Source organism: Leptonychotes weddellii, chromosome 10 (assembly GCF_054177405.1).
Source record: "Leptonychotes weddellii isolate Sample4059 chromosome 10, ASM5417740v2, whole genome shotgun sequence".
NCBI classification, from domain to species: domain Eukaryota; kingdom Metazoa; phylum Chordata; class Mammalia; order Carnivora; family Phocidae; genus Leptonychotes; species Leptonychotes weddellii.
The window spans coordinates 106,402,281-106,418,483 of NC_138378.1; the positions used below are offsets into that span (position 1 = coordinate 106,402,281).

Genomic DNA, 16,203 nt, shown 5'->3' on the forward strand with positions numbered 1-16,203 from the left:
ACGCTCCGGAGCCTGGGATGGTGGATGCGCAGAGGAGGGCAGAGATGGGAGCAAAGCTGGGCGTGTATGTCCAAGGCTGGGTAGGACGCAGACAAGCAGAGATAGTGGACAAGGTGTCCCAGCAAGTGACACAGCCTGGGCAAAGGCAGAGCAGCCAGATGCTGGTCGGCCAGGCCCAGTGCCGTGGCAGGGGACACTGGGAGTGTTAGGGTCGGTTAGACAGACTGTATCTACAGCTCAGTGTCCGCTGCGCTACCTGCAGGCTCAGGGAAGAACTTACCGGGGCTTGTCTTCCTCTCTTGCAGCTCGCTCTCAAAAGACTTCAGGCATCGGGCGTCTGATGGTGCAGGTCATCGAAGCTACAGAATTAAAAGCCTGTAAACCGAATGGTAAATGCTTCTTTTATTCAACAGATGTGGTAACTGCCCTGTTCTTTGCTGATGACCCTTCTGAACATTGAATAACGGGACACTTAGAAAAATCAGTGTTTCCAGTGCCACTAAAATGGTTGTTGGACCAATGTTATCATAGTGTGTTTTCCCAGTAAGTTCCAGTGCCTCCCTCCTCAGCATGTCAGAGTCGAAGCCACACTGACACTTGCTCAAGCTCGTGGGGAACAGTTGGGGCCCTGGAGCCCGCACGGTTGCTCCCAGGCTTACGGTGCTGTCAGCACTGGGGACACGGAGACCACCAGTCACATTTGGGCCCCCACACAGTGGCTCCCGCTCTTGTGGTTTGGATCCTGCTTCTGCTCAAGGAAGGTGCTGTTGTCATTTATTTTACTTACACATGCCACGTGCGTCTTTGGTTTGTTTTTGTTCAGGAAAGAGCAATCCATACTGTGAAATCAGCATGGGCTCCCAGAGCTATACGACCAGGACCCTCCCGGACACACTCAATCCCAAGTGGAATTTTAACTGCCAGTTCTTTATTAAGGATCTCTACCAAGACGTGCTGTGTCTCACCATGTTTGACAGAGACCAGTTCTCACCAGATGGTAAAGTATAACTCGACCAGGGAATCCGGAGTTTCCCCAGTACTCTAGAATTTGGGGTCTAGGTCCAGGGTACTTGGCTTTAGTTTTACCCCGTGACACCTAAGGAAAAGGGCACGGGCCTGTGGGCACCCGCAGCTCCCATGGGAAGCAAGGCTGGGGGCGGGGTTCCTCTCAGGGGCAAAGGGTGGCCTCCAGGGTGTTTCCATTATGGACCCCAGTCCCTCCCAGCACCTCCTGAATGGCTGACCCATTCTCTGGAGCCCAATGAGGCAGCTTCCCTCCCGCACACCCCTCGTTCTGCATGCATCCAGTCACAGTAACAGCCACTAAGCTGGATCTGAAAGTTTTAAGAATGTCTTCAGACACTCCTCCTGGGGTAGTTTTCTTTAATGACTTTTATAAAGAAGAAACTTTGACTCTCGCATGTCTGTTCACCAGATTTCCTGGGTCGTACTGAGGTTCCAGTGGCAAAAATTCGCACAGAACAGGAAAGCAAAGGCCCCACAACCCGCCGACTCCTGCTGCACGAGGTCCCCACGGGGGAGGTCTGGGTCCGCTTTGACCTACAGCTTTTTGAGCAAAAAACTCTCCTGTAGGGGCCTCAGGGATCTGCCCAAAAGGCTGGGCTAGAGCCAGATGGACGGTGCTGCACCTGGGCCCAAGGAGCACCGCCGGCTTCATCCATCGCGGGCCACGCGCAGCGGGGCTATTTTCTTGCACACCAAATTGCTAGCAATCTATGCAAACATGGTCTTTCCTATAAATAAACCAAACCCATAGCACAGTGCCTTGTATTAGTGTTAACATCTTTGGTTGTTTTTAGATGCCAGGGTTTCCATTTTCAGGGCTACAAAAAGTATTAAGTGGAAATGAGGCATCAGAACACCAGATGCTACCTGTGGTTGAACGTGCCCAGGGCGGGTGGTTCTGGTGATGCTGTAGCTACCCCGTGCCGGGGGCCTGTGCCGGGCCACGGGTGCTCAGGAGGTGGAGGACTGGGGAGTGCGGGCGCAGCCTCAGGCTGAAGTCTGTCTACTCTGTGCACTGAACAAAAACAGACTTGATCATTTTATTCCCGATTAGATTTTATCATCTCTGCTGAGACAATAGAGTTTGAAATATAAAGGGGAAAGCTTGATTTACTTTAAATACTGTGAACTCTAATAATATGGAAATATTTTTCAACTTTAGTTTTCTGAAGTATAAATTATTTATGTAAATTCCTTGTTTTGCCTATTTCATAGGACATGCATCTTTAAGCTTTATCATTGCCAATATGTACAGAAAGAGAATAAAAATATAAGTTTATGAATGTAACTTCTTTCAAAGTTTGACTGATTTACGTTCCACCTGAAAGGCTCTTAAAAGGTAAGTTCAGGATGCTTGGGTGGCTCAGTCTTTAAGCGTCTGCCTTCGGCTCAGGTCATGATCCTGGGGTCCTGGGAACGAGCCCTGCTAAGCAGGGAGCCTGCTTCTCCCACTCCCCCTGCTTGTGCTCTCTCGCTTGCTCTCTCTCTCTAATAAATAAATAAAATCTTTAAAAAATATAAAAATAAGAGGTAAGTTCAGGGGTTGCTGGTAATGAAACCAAATTTCCTTTCTGCGAGGGCGGCAAAAACCAAGGGCAGCGTGGGGAGGGGGAGTGCCTAGGAGACCCTGCAGCCTCGTCTTGACTCTCACTTGCTCTAGGACTCTGGTACATTTACCTACTGTTTCTAGGGCTTGGTTATCTTTGGTGGTGAGACTGCTGACCTCTGTGGGAGCAACACCCTTTGAGTCCTTGTGCTTGCCAGGTGAGCAGCAACCTGAGAGGTAACTTAGAACAGACATTACACATCCTCAGCAGGCCCTCAGCCTCCAGCTCCAGCAGCACCTCTCTCTCCCCATCCCCTGTCCTGTCAGAGCCACATCTACACCGTCGGAGCTGCTTGTTTGGGCTCTGGATTTTGAAATATGCAATTTGTTTTGAACATTGACAAAAATAAGGTCTTACCCACTAAATCCCTGGGTTAATGAGTGCAGCTGGAAAGAGTGGTCTTTTGGAAAGAACCACACAGGCTGCAGGTGCCCTGATTTTCAGGGAGCACATCTTCTCAGGGAGCTGGAAGAACAAGAAACATTCAGATGTCCCTCCACCCCGGCCCCCATTTCTGTCTAAACATAATCACTGGGCAAAGAAAGGCTGGAAAACATAATTCAGAATATTCAAGTAAAAAAAAATCATAATTCCAGGTATTAATTCTGGACGCTGACTTGTTAAAACTTAGATGTAAAAGTGTCAACAGAAGAGACACCACTCAGCATGTGAAACCAAAACAACTGGATACATTAATTAAGGAAAAGTTTGGCCGGTCAGGCACACAGCCTCACTGATCTCCTAGAGGGTCTCCCATAGGGTCTTGAAGCAAGTTTTGTGTTGGTTTTGGAGGCAGGTATGGGCTGATGTCCAAGTCTGCCTCTGACTGGTCTTCCAAAGCCCGAGACTGTCACTGATGGGTCAGGCTGGTTTAAAACCAGTTCTGGGGTTACTTGTGACCCGAGCTACAGAATAATCCTTTTCTCAAGACGGTGAGGACTTGAATTCTCACTGGGATGAACTATGGCTAAAGCCATTTCTCCATGTCTACATATGTCAGGGTTCTCTTCAGATTCAGGACAGAGGAGCCTGGAGGATGTGAGTCAGACAACTTCTCTGAAACTTCAGAGGACATTCAATGTCTGTGCTCCCAGCAACGCCAGTCACCTGCTTTGACCTAGGAACGCAGCTCTGCCCCTGGAGAAATCAAGTTCTCTCCTGACTGAAACTGAGCTTGATTTTCTGAAGGGTGAGGGAACGGAGTGTGCCTTTAGACTACTTGCATCCCCCGGGGAAGGGCTGAGCAGACCCGAGGGATGCCCAGCAACCCCCACCCCCACCCCCGAGCTCTTCAGGATCAGGACACTGTGGCACACCAGCAGGATAACCACCCTCTGAAAGGGACCCAAATCCTGAGCAGTTTGACTCACATTATAGGGGTGAGGAGGGAGTGTGCTCTGGTGATCAGACCAGTACTTTGGCACTGGAGGGCCTGGACTTGGAATCGAGAACGCTGCCACTTTCAACGATGCAGCCAACCTTAACAAGTTACTGAACCCCTCTGAGTTTCACGTAATGGGAGATACTACTACTGTCTTGCTGTGAAGACTTTTACGTGAATAAAATACCTCACCTAGTTCACAACAGGAGCGCAATAAACGGTAACTGTTATGATGTGGTTATCTCTTGCAATATCTTACACGTCCGGAGACAGAAAAACCTGCCGGCAGCATTTTAACTGTGGCGCAGACACTACAAACCAAAGCTCAGCGAAGCTTTATTGCCAGTGGCCTCCCTGCAGATGGCCCGGTTCCTGGCAGCCGCGCCCCAGCTACAGGGAGGCCCGGTGCCGCCCCAGGGCCTCTGCCGTCGTCACTCTCCTTTCCACGGGCCGTGCCCCCCACCCATGCTGGCCGTCCCCAGCCACCCAGGATCGCGGTCTGTGCTGTCTGGTTCCTCCAACCTATGAACAGAGGGAAGCGCTGAGTGTCGGGTAGGGAAGAGGGCTGATGGGGGCAGGGAGGAAGGCCTCGGAGGATCCCACCCAACACTCGACCCTCCTGCCTGAGCTGAGACCTTCCAGGCAGCCCTCTCCTCACCTCTCCCCTGCTCTCTGGCTTCTGTGACGCTCAAGTCCTATGTCTTTGGACTCCACATGGTACTAACCTTTCTATGGTGGGACAGAGATGACCAGCTGTCCACAAAACACTTGCTCTCTCTGCCATTGTGCTCAGAGCGGCGAGGGGCTACTTTTCCCAGCACACTCCCCCCACCCCCACCCCACGGTTAGGGACAGCCATGTGACTGGTCCTCGCTGGTTGGAACATGCGAGACCTGGCCCACCCACCCTGCCAGGGCAGCACTCCTCCATGACCTCTTCCCTCTTCAGGTGGACAGGAATGAGTTCCCCAGAGCAACCTTGGAATCTGGGCAGTAAAGATGACAAAGATTCCCTCAGCTAGACTCCCAAAGACTGCATAGAAGAGAGACAGCCTGCCAACCTACCCTGTTCTGACACCTGAGCAAGAAATAAATTTCTGTTGTGTGTAAAACACACTCCATTTTTTGCCTCACGTGGCAACAGCAGTCAGGCTCCCCTGCCAGAAGGGCATAGCTGACATTGTCCCGTTCAGAACTGACCAAGGGACTTGGCTCTCAGAATTATTCCCAGAAGAAATTGCTGAAGGGGGCGCATGGGCAGCTCAGTTGGTTAAGCGGCTGCCTTCTGCTCTAGTCATGATCCCAGGGTCCTGGGATCAAGCCCCCCATTGGGCTCCCTGCTCAGCGAGAAGTCTGCTTCTCCCTCTCCCACTCCCCCTGCTTGTGCGCTCTCTCTCTCCTCTCTCTCTAATAAATAAAATCTTTCAAAAAAAAATTTTTTTTTTAATTGCTGAGGAAAGTGGTATGGAAACTTAACCACATAAGGAAAATCCGTTTCTCTCTGAGAGACTGGGGAAAACATGGGATTGGGTAGGACCTGGGTCACAAAATATCTAACAAGGTTTTCGTGCTACAGAGAACTAGTCCTTCGTCATCTGGAGGGACTCTCGCCTTGTGCTGGAGGCGAGAGTGGGGCATTTGGTGAACACAAAGACCCACTGCACTCCAGTCAGTCATGAACCCCTTAGAGTTCCCAGGCACCTGGAGGCTTCTCTGGAAGCATCCTCACCCTCAGGCATTAGGATACAGGATGTGGGAGAGGATGGAAGGGAAGATGTGCCAGATTGTGAGCTCACGGTAAAAAACCTGTGCGTGGAAAATGCTTACATATAAAATAACTTTCATGTATCTAAGCCATCATGTGGCCTAATTTTTAGTATAAATTTCATTTCAGAACGTTCCCACCTATTGTGACTACACTAAGGAGAACAAATTTTTTTGGTCTGGGTTGGATGTCTAAATGGCAGAAGAGCAAAAATTCCAGGAAAAACTGAGGAGATTTTAGAGGGCAGAACTCCGTGGCCAGGGTTTCTCTCATCTTGTAAGGGCACAATCTGTCCCCCAAAAGCAGGCTCCAGGATTCCCCAGTATGGCTCCTTTTCTGATCTCCAGACCTCAGGCTCCCTGCCAAAAGCTGTCCCATCTATGCAGCAGCACCAAGCCCAGACACAAACCCATCAGCTCTTGTGCATTAAATAAAGCCTCTTCTGCATCCTCTTTTTCACTCCCTTCCTTGGCTCCTGCCTTCTCTGCCCTGGGGAACCCATGTGAGAAGGAGGGATCTGTCAATGGCTCGGATTCCACAATCAACGTCTGCTATCTTATGCATGCTGCAAACTTATGCCATCCCAGCCCTGCTCCCCCCAGATCTCATCCACTCACCACACAATTCTCGTGCCTTTTATTCTCCTGGCTGAGCTTTGAGGAATGAAACTTCCTTTCAAAAATAATCTGACTTAGGTCAGTAGTCTTGTTCTCTTTATCAGGTAGACATTTCTTTTCTGAATAGGTAAGTTTTTCAGAACTGCAAAAAACAAACAACAACAAAAAAAAGGTATCTCAACTCCATACAGAATTGTATTATTCAATAATTGTCTGAAAATTAATTTTGCAAACTCAGTACTCACTTCTTGAAAAGGAAGGACTGAGTGGACATCACTTGGTGGCTGCCCATCAATCAGTCTGCCCCACCCACACCTCTGCTAGCACAACCATCAGACAGTCGTGTGACCCTTGTCTGCCTGTGGCTGAGGTACCCGGTCCAGGGCTTCAGTCCCTACAGTTATAAGTGGGACAGGACGGCTTTCAGGCAGTCCTCAAGAGCCCAAACCAGAAACTCAGGCAGGCCCAAGGCATCCATTTTCCAGCACATGCACAAGAAAGCAGAGAAAGCCAGTGTGCAGAGAAAGGAAGCAGGTTCACAAAGAAGCTCTGATGAAAGCCACAAAGTCCCAAAGAGGAAAGGACATGGCTCTTAGTCCTTATGTAGCCTGGCTGTCCTCATGACTGCTATGGTCTGAATGTGTCCCCCCAAAATTCGTATGTTGAAACCTAACCCCAATGTGATGGGATTAGGACATGGGGCCTTTGGGGGGTGATTAGGTCACAAGGACAGAGCTCTCATGAATGAGTGCCCCTATAAAAGAGGCCCTAGTAAGCTCCCTTGCCCCCCTACCATGTGAGAACACAGCAAGAAGTGCCATCTAAGAACCAAGAAGGGGGTCCCCGCCAGATACCGAATCTGCCAGCACCTTGATCTTGGACTTCCCAGCCTTCAGAACTGTGAGAAATAAATTTCTGTTGTTTATAAGGCCCCCAATCTCTGGTATTCTGTTATAGCAGCCAAATGGGCTGAGACACTGACCGTAGCTTCGTAACAGACCACTGCTCTCTAACCTACAAAGGCTCCTCCCATTCCCCCTGCCTTTTTTTTTCTTTTTTAAACTTAAGAAGGATTCTGCTTTTTGTAATCAAACTATCTCTGACTAACATAACCACCTTGTCTTTAAGTCCTTTTCTTACCTTACCGAGCAGCCATGTGGAGGCACCTCCGGGTGTGTCCTCCCAAAGGATCTCCCTAGGGCTGCCCCCATTCCTGCCCTGGGAAGCCGAGGCCTATCTAGGCATATAAGCCTTCTCCTCCATTCCTCCATACACTTCTCCATTCCTTCCTTCTTTCCTTCCTTCCTTCCTTCCTTCCTTCCTTCCACAAGCATTTACTCATCCTCTACTGCATTCCAGCTAAGTGCTGGGAACACCAAGATAAAGACAACACAGTCCCTTCCCTCAGTGGGCTTGTTGGGGTAAGAAAAGGCAGATGGAGGGTGTGGTGGCATATCCCCACATGATACTTCCCTCTCTTGCCTGGATTGGGATGGCCAGCAATGAAAAGAAGGGGCAAAGGCATGAACCAATGTGGCAGTTCAGGCAGTTATAACGGTGCTGACTTGACCCAGATATTTTTGTAGTTTATTCATATGTCTTTTCTTTAAGGGAAAGGGATTTTGTAGATGAAGACAGAAAGGGTGGCAGGGTCCAGACAGCACCTAATGTGCTATGTTAAGAGCCTGGACGTTATTGTAAGGGTTATGGAAAACTACTGAAGGGTTTTCAGTTGGAGAGGGTTGATCATTTCAGAGAGATTTCTCCAGCTGCAAGGTGGAGTATTCACTAGAGGACACCAGACTAAAGGAGCTGAGGAGCAAGAAAGTGGGGGACTGAGGAAATAAAGGCTTTGTCTCACTGGGGGGGTAGGGAGTTATATAATTATTAATGTTTAAATTAAAATTGTTAAAATTTATAAAGAAGCCAAGAAAACAGAAACAAAACATAAAATTTCCAAATCAGAAGGGGAAACAGAAAGCAGCACTGTTCAGTCCAGCAAAACTCAGGGTGAGAGACAAAAAGGAAATATCAAGAGAGCATGACAGGACTTCTATTTTTTTGTGTAGAACTTACAAGTTTGCACGGGCCAACACTCCTGCTGCAACAACTAGAAAAACAGATATTTACCACTACCCCTAGAAAAAAAATTCCTAATTTTAAAGTCATTGGACAATTTCAGAGAGGAGAGAACTCTTTCAGAATGAGCTGGCCATCCCTGTCTATTTTTCTCTGCTGAGGGAATTTGCCAACCTCAGGTAGCAAGGTATGGACTGATTCCTGCATGGTCACAGCATATCTTTGGTGGATTTTTTCTCCCAGGTCTGGTTGCTATCTTGGCAGGTGGGTAGTTAACCTTGTTCTCAACATCTTCCTCCCAGTGGTAGGCACGTCAAGCAGTGCATTGCGATAGGGTCCCCGTGGGGGATGGAGACCCTCCAGGCCCTGAGTCCAGACAGCCTTCCCCAAACCTATCTGAAAAAGAATCAAATAAAATGCTAGAGCTATAAAAATAAAACACCTGAAAATAACACACTGATGGGTTTAACAAGAGATTATTAGACACAACTGAAGAGATAATTAGTAAAATATCTAGAATCAAGTATACAGTAACAAAAAAAGATGGAAAATACACACAAAAAAATGGTAAGAAACAGTGAGGATACAGTGACATAGTGAGAAAATCTAAAATATGTTTAACTGGAGTACAAGAAAGAGAGGAGAGAGAGAATATGGCAGAGGTAATAGACAAAGAGAAAATGAGAACTACCCAGAACTGATTAAAGACATCTATTTACAGGTACAAGAAAACCTATGAATTCCAAGTAGGTTGAATAAAAAGAAATTCACATTTAGAAACATCATATAAAACTACAGAATGAATCAGACAACAAGAAAATGTTTAAAGCCCCCAGAGAAAAAGACAATTTCTTCAAAGGATCAACAGTGAGACCAGCAGCTGAGTTCTCAACTGAAAGAGCAGAAGACAGTGGGATAGGAGGAAAGGGAAGGTGGTCGTGGAGGAAGACCCTAGGCTCACCTTGTCCCACAAATACAACTAGATAACTATCAAATCATCCTAAATACCCCAAAAATCGACCTGAAGACTGACAGAACAACTTCCACAACTGAAGGTAGAGAAGAGGCCACATCAAAGAAGGTAGGAAGTGCAGAGACGCAGTCTGGGAAAGAAACAGATCGTGGCCGGTGGGAAGGGAGCTATGGTGGTGGAGAAGGATGAGAGCCAGACTAACAGGGGGGAAACAAATCCCTATAGTAACTGGTTTGGAAAACAAGAGGGGCTGAATTTCATGAGTTCTTACAAGCAGTGGGACTTGAAGCCTGGAGTTCCTTTTTTTTTTAAAGATTTTATTTATTTGACAGAGAGAGACACAGCGAGAGAGGGAACACAAGCAGGGAGAGTGGGAGAGGGAGAAGCAGGCTTCCCGTGGAGCAGGGAGCCCGATGCGGGGCTCGATCCCAGGACCCTGGGGCCATGACCTGAACCAAAGGCAGACGCTTAATGACTGAGCCACCCAGGTGCCCTGAAGCCTGGAGTTCTAAGTCAGCATACTTGGCTCTGGGAGAGCTTGGAGGACATTGCAGGTGCTCTTGGAGAGAAGGCAGGGGAAACAGCCTGCAGATACATAGCATGGAAACAGTGATCTGAAGAGCACCTGAGGCACACAGTGGGGAGATTAGCTGTTCATCTCAGAGCGTGTCCCAGAGGGGCAGCATTCATGGAGAGACGCCTCGAGGAACCGAGGAACCAAGGAACCGGCAGGCACCATTTCCCTCCCATACCCCTCAGCATCAGCACAGAGCCACCTGTGGGAACCAGTGCAGCAGTGACACTCGCTCCCTAACTTGCTTACACCAACCCCTGCCCCACCCCATGCTCCAGTGGAACTGCCCTTTCTAAAGTCATGCCTCCCTTAGTCCAGTGCAGCAGACTCCCTCCCCCACAAGATGGGCATATACTTCTACCCACACCACATTGCCTGACCTGGGAGCTTTGCAGAGCCTCAATTCCAGGGGCAGTGGTGACAGGTCTCATTTAACAAGCAGACCAGAGCCCACCTAGCTAAAACATACCACATTCAGACCAGGGACCAAACATGCCCACAACAGGCAGAGAGCCTCTGGAGATGACTGGCCTGAAGGATAAAGTAGTCAGGACAAAAGAGCAGAGTACACACAGCACACACTGGAGACACTTCCGAAAGTGCCAGGCCCTGGGGAACAGGAGACACTACAAAGCAGGGCACTATAGACCTCTTCTTCATAAGACCATTACCCTCAAGAACAGGATATGTAGTTGACTTTCCTAACACATAAAAACAAGCACAGAGTCTTAGACAAAATAAGAACACAGAGGAATTTGTCCCAAATAAAAGAACAGGACAAGACCACAACCAAAGATCTAAGCAAAAGAGATAAGTAACATGGCTGATGGAGAATTTATAGCAATGATCATTAGGATACACTCTGGACTTGAGAAAACAATGGAGATATCTGTGAGACCATTAACACAGAGATAAGGAATAACATAGCAGAGATAAAGCGCCCAATAAACACAATGAAACACACACTCGATGGAAAGAACAGCAGGCTGGAAATGCAGAGGAATGAATTAATGACCTAGAAGACAGAGTAATGGAAAGTAATCAAGCTGAACAAAAGAGAGAAAAAAGAATTAGGCAAAACAAGAACAGACTTAGGGAACTCAGTGACTACATCAAACAGTAACATTTGTATTACAGGAGTTCCACAAGAAGAAAAGAGAAAAGGGGGCATGAAATTTATTTGAAGAAATAATAGATGAAAACTTCCCTAATGTAGGGAAGGAAACAGATATCCAGATCCAGGAGGCACAGAGAACCCCCAACAAAAATCAACAAAAGCAGATCCACCCTAAGACATATCATAAATAAAATGGCAAAATATAGTAATAAAGAAAAAATATTAAAAGCAGCAATACAAAAGGAGACAGCTACATACAAAGGAAACCCCATAAGGCTATCAGTGAATTTTTCAGTAGAAACCTTCCAAACCAGAAAGAGTAGCATGATATATTCAAAGTGCTGAATGGGAAAAACCTGCAGCCAAGAACGCTCTATCCAGCAAGGCTAGGAGGAGAGAAAAACGAGTTACCCAAACAGGGGTGCCTGGGTGGTGCAGTTGGTTAAGGGTCTGACTCTTGATCTCAGCTCAGGTCTTTTTTTTTTTTTTTAAGATTTTATTTATTTATTTGAGAGAGAGAGCATGAATGCGGTGAGGGGCAGAGGGAAAAGCAGACTCCCGACTGAGCAGGGAGCCCAAGGCGGGCTCAATCCCAGGAACTCCAGGATCATGACCTGAGCTGAAGGCAGACACTTAACTGACTGAGCTACCCAGGAACCCTATCAACTCAGGTCTTGATCCCAGGGTTGTGAGTTCAAGCCCCGCATTGGGCTCCATGCTGAGCATGGAGTTTATTTATTATTAAAAAAAAAAAAAAAAAAGTTTCCCAGACAAACAAAAACCAAAGGAGTACATGGCCACTAAACCAACCCAGCAAGAAATACTAAAGGGGACTCTGGGTGGAAAAACCAAAAATGACAGTATGAAGGCAGGAAACACAAAAGCAGTAAAAATGAATTATTTCCATAAAAAATCAGTCAAAGAACTCACAAAATAAAAGGTGTATAAAATATGACACCATATACTTAAGACATGGGGAGGAGACAAACTATTCCAAAAAATACATAAGGCACTTCCAAATTCATTCTATGAAGCCTGCATTACCCTGATACCAAAACCAGATAAAGGCACCACAAAAAAAGAGAACTATAGGCCAATATCTCTGATGAACATAGATGCAAAAATCCTCAACAAAATATTAGCAAACCAAATCCAACAACACATTAAAAAAAATTATTCACCACAATCAAGTGGGATTTATTCCTGACATACAGATGAACTAACAGACATGTGGAAGATGTTCACCATCACTTACCATCAGGGAAATGCAAATCAAAACTACAATGAAATGTCACCTCACAACTGTCAGAATGGCTAAAATTATAACAACACAGGAAACAACAGGTGTTGGCGAGGATGTGGAGAAAGGGAAACCCTCTTACACCATTGGTGGGAATGCAAACTGGTGCAGCCACTCTGGAAAACAGTATGGAGGTTCCTCAAAAAGTTAAAAATAGAACTACCCTATGATCCAGCAATCGCACTACTGGGTATTTACCCAAAGAATAGAAAAACACTAATTCAAAGGGATACATGTACCCCTATATTTACAGATTTATAGCAGCATTAATTACTAGAGCCAAGATATGGAAGCAGCTCAAGTGTCCATTGATAGATGAATGGATAAAGAAGATGTGGGGTGTGTGTGTGTGTGTGTGTGTGATGGAATTATTATTCAGCCATAAAAAAAAGAATGAAATCTTGCCATTTGCAATAACATGGATGGAGCAAGAGAATATAATGCTAAGTGAAATAAGTCAGAGAAAGACAAATACCATATGATTTCCCTTATATGTGGAATTTAAGAAGCAAATGAGCAATGGGGTAAAAAAGAGAGAGAGAGAGAGAGACAACCCAAACCCAAGAAACAGACTCTTAACTATAGGAAACAAACTGATAGTTACCAGAGGGGAGGTGGATTAGAGGATGGGCTAAACAGGTGATGGGGATTAAGGAGTGCACTTGTCAAGATGAGCACTGCGTGATTAAAATACTTATTAAAGGGCGCCTGGGTGACTCAGTTGGTTAGGCGACTGCCTTCGGCTCAGGTCATGATCCTGGAGTCCCTGGATCGAGTCCCGCATCGGGCTTCCTGCTCGGCAGGGAGTCTGCTTCTCCCTCTGACCCTCCCCTCTCTCATGTGCTCTCTCTCATTCTCTCTCTCTCAAATAAATAAATAAAATCTTTAAAAATAAATAAATAAATAAATAAAATACTTATTAAAAAATAAAAATTCTGTGGGAAAAAATGTTTGAAGTAGTTATCACAAGAAGAAAATAGATAGATAGATAGATAGATAAATAAATAAATAAATCTGCTATTAGTAACACCTACTGGAAAATTTAGTTAGTGCACTGGGATCATCTTTTATTTATTCTTTTAAAAGATTTTAGGGCGCCTGGGTGGCTCAGTTGGTTAAGCGACTGCCTTCGGCTCAGGTCATGATCCTGGAGTCCCGGGATCGAGTCCCGCATCGGGCTCCCTGTTCGGCAGGGAGTCTGCTTCTCCCTCTGACCCTCCTCCCTCTCATGCTCTCTGTCTCTCATTCTCTCTGTCTCAAATAAATAAATAAAATCTTTAAAAAAAAAAAAAAAGATTTTATTTATTTATTTGAGAGAGAGAGAGTGGGAGAGAGCACAAGAGTAGGATGAGGGGCAGAGGGAGAAACAGGCCCCCTGCTGAACAGGGAGCCCAATGCAGGGTTCAATCCCCAGTCTCTGGGATCATGACATGAGACAAAGGCAGACAGTTAACTGACTGAGCCACTCAGGCGCCCAGCTTTTAAAAGTGGGGTGCTGGCTCAGTCAGTTAAGTGACTACCTTCAGCTCAGGTCATGATCCCAGGGTCCTGGGATCAAGTCCCACATTGGGCTCCCTGCTCAGCGGGAAGTCTGCTTCTCCCTCTCCCTCTGCTCCTCCCCCCCCCCACTTGTGTGCTCTCTAATAATAAAATCTTTTTAAAAAAAAATTTTTAAGGGGCGCCTGGGTGGCTCAGTTGGTTGAGCGACTACCTTTGGCTCAGGTCATGATCCCAGGGTCCTGGGATCGAGCCCCACATCGGGTTCCCTGCTCGACGGGAAGCCTGCTTCTCCCTCTCCCACTCCCCCTGCTTGTGTTCCCTCTCACACTGTCTCTCTCTCTCTCTCTGTCAATTAAATAAATAAATAAAATCTTTATAAAAAAAATTTTTTTTAAATGGGGTGCTATCCTACAGGTGTGAATGGATTTTCTTATCAAGTTCCTATATGTTGATTAAAATGATCTTCTGGGTAGAATAAAAAAAAAATGACAGCAGATATCTACTAAAGGAAAATAATTTGTCAACCTAACATTCTTAATCCTGCGAAAACATCCATTAAGGATGAAGGTAAAATCTGGAAAAGGCTATATATAAACTGTGTGATTCTAACCATATGACATTCTGTAAAAGGCAAAACTATAGAGAGAGTAAAAAGATCCATTAGTCAGTTAGTACATCCTTACCTGCATTTACTATGAGTTCTGCTTATCACAGATCTCGCAGAGGCTTTATGCCACTCTTTTGGAATAACACTATGTAGAGTAAAAGTGAACTGGGGCAATTTGGCATAAAGCCCAGCCTTCTCTAGGTCTTTAAATTCTTTTAAGGTATATCCTTTTCCTACAGGAAGATTAAAAAAAAAACTAAATCAACACTCTTAAAGTCAATTCTAGTCACTCCTGGGGTAGGAAATCACTGGACAATTAGAAGTCTCTAAAAATAAAGCTCAGTGATCACAAAGTATCTGTCTTATATTGAAAAACAGCTCTCTTCTCTTCATCCATCTCTTGCTGTCTTCTAAACAGAGGATCACAATATGAAGGGACCATAACCTACAAGAAAAATAACTTTGAGGATCCTAGTACAGTTTGTATTAAGCTCTCTAAATCTGTCGGAAGCATTCAAGTATGACCTTACTGTACATCAAAGAATAAGGACCCATGAATAATGTCAATCCACAGAGCAGGGAAAGGGTAAATATCATCTGTCTTACAATAGGACATTTGCTGAGCTGGGAGTGGCTGACTGGAGGGAGGGCCACCCAGATAGAAGCAACATACTCTGTCCAGAGTTCTATTGCATTGGCCAATAAATATTTGCTGACACCACTTTGTGCCACATCCCAATGAGTTCCTATCCTCAAGGATCTCTCAGTCTGGAACAGAAAGTCATACACAGTGACAATCTAGTCATGAGAGGTATCAGCTCAGGATGCTTTAGGAGCACAAGGCAGCGCTCCTAGGTGGCCTGGCAGTAAGAGAGCTCCCAGGAGACCTGACAAGCGGTCTTTAAGGTTCTATGAGAACAGAAGGGCAGGGAACCTCAGTGTGGGGAGTGTCAAGAGGCTGGGCTACCAGAGGATGCAGAGAAAGGTGGTTTTCTCCTCCCCATTCCTGATTATAAGCTTTAGACTAGGGGCCATTTTCCCCTTCCTCACTTTCCCCCATACACCCAGCCCGATGCTGGTCCCCAAAGTATGTATGAGGTAAACAGTTACTGAATAAGCAAGGCAGCAAAATGACTGACCAACACCATACTAGCAAGTCTCCCAGAGCCAAAAGAACCTTCTTATCTTCATAACAATGATCTGCCTTGGTTTTCTGGGAGAAGCAAAACAAAAACACAAAACACCACTTCCCTCTTCAGAGCCACACATATTTTTTAAATGACCTCTAATACCAGGTGGCTACTTTTGCTACACAGGAGTAAAATGCTGGAACCTACATCTCAAAATTTTAACTCCTCTATCGGTGAATTTGAAATGTGAAGATTCATTACCAGCCCAACTACTGGTTCTCTGGGCAGCCTTTCCAGCATCCCTCCTTCCACTTTCCACAGAAAGGAGTTCTGCCTCTTGGGCCAGTGCCCCCTCACTGTGACACCTGTCACACCCCACTGCACTCGCTGTCCATGTCTTCCTCTCCCTCCTGGGCTTCCAGTTTGCCGAATGGGAGTGAAGGAACACACACATGTAAATTCCCCAGTGGGTGAAATTACTGTAGGTTCCTGTTCTAAACCTCAGAGGAAATGCTTCTGTAGATTTTT

General features: G+C 46.1%; 2 protein-coding genes across 9 annotated transcripts in view; one reads left to right on the top strand and one right to left on the bottom strand.

The window, feature by feature from the left end:
• Positions 1-2,514, top strand: part of ITSN2 (intersectin 2) — a 139,531-nt gene extending 137,017 nt beyond the window's left edge. For all 8 annotated transcript variants that reach the window (XM_081832149.1, XM_081832144.1, XM_081832147.1 and 5 more), the window contains 3 exons: positions 306-389; positions 824-997; positions 1,436-2,514. In XM_081832149.1, the coding sequence (XP_081688275.1) occupies positions 306-389; positions 824-997; positions 1,436-1,593 (416 nt within the window). In that variant the 3' untranslated portion in view covers positions 1,594-2,514. The remainder of the gene's footprint in view (positions 1-305; positions 390-823; positions 998-1,435) is intronic.
• Positions 2,515-4,462: 1,948 nt separating this feature from the next.
• The window catches only part of FAM228A (family with sequence similarity 228 member A), a 14,230-nt gene continuing 2,489 nt past the window's right edge, over positions 4,463-16,203 (bottom strand). Inside the window, exons 3-4 of the mRNA XM_081832179.1 lie at positions 14,622-14,778; positions 4,463-6,537 (exon numbers count right to left, since the gene is read on the bottom strand). Coding sequence (XP_081688305.1) covers positions 6,384-6,537; positions 14,622-14,778 — 311 coding nt within the window. The 3' untranslated portion in view covers positions 4,463-6,383. The remainder of the gene's footprint in view (positions 6,538-14,621; positions 14,779-16,203) is intronic.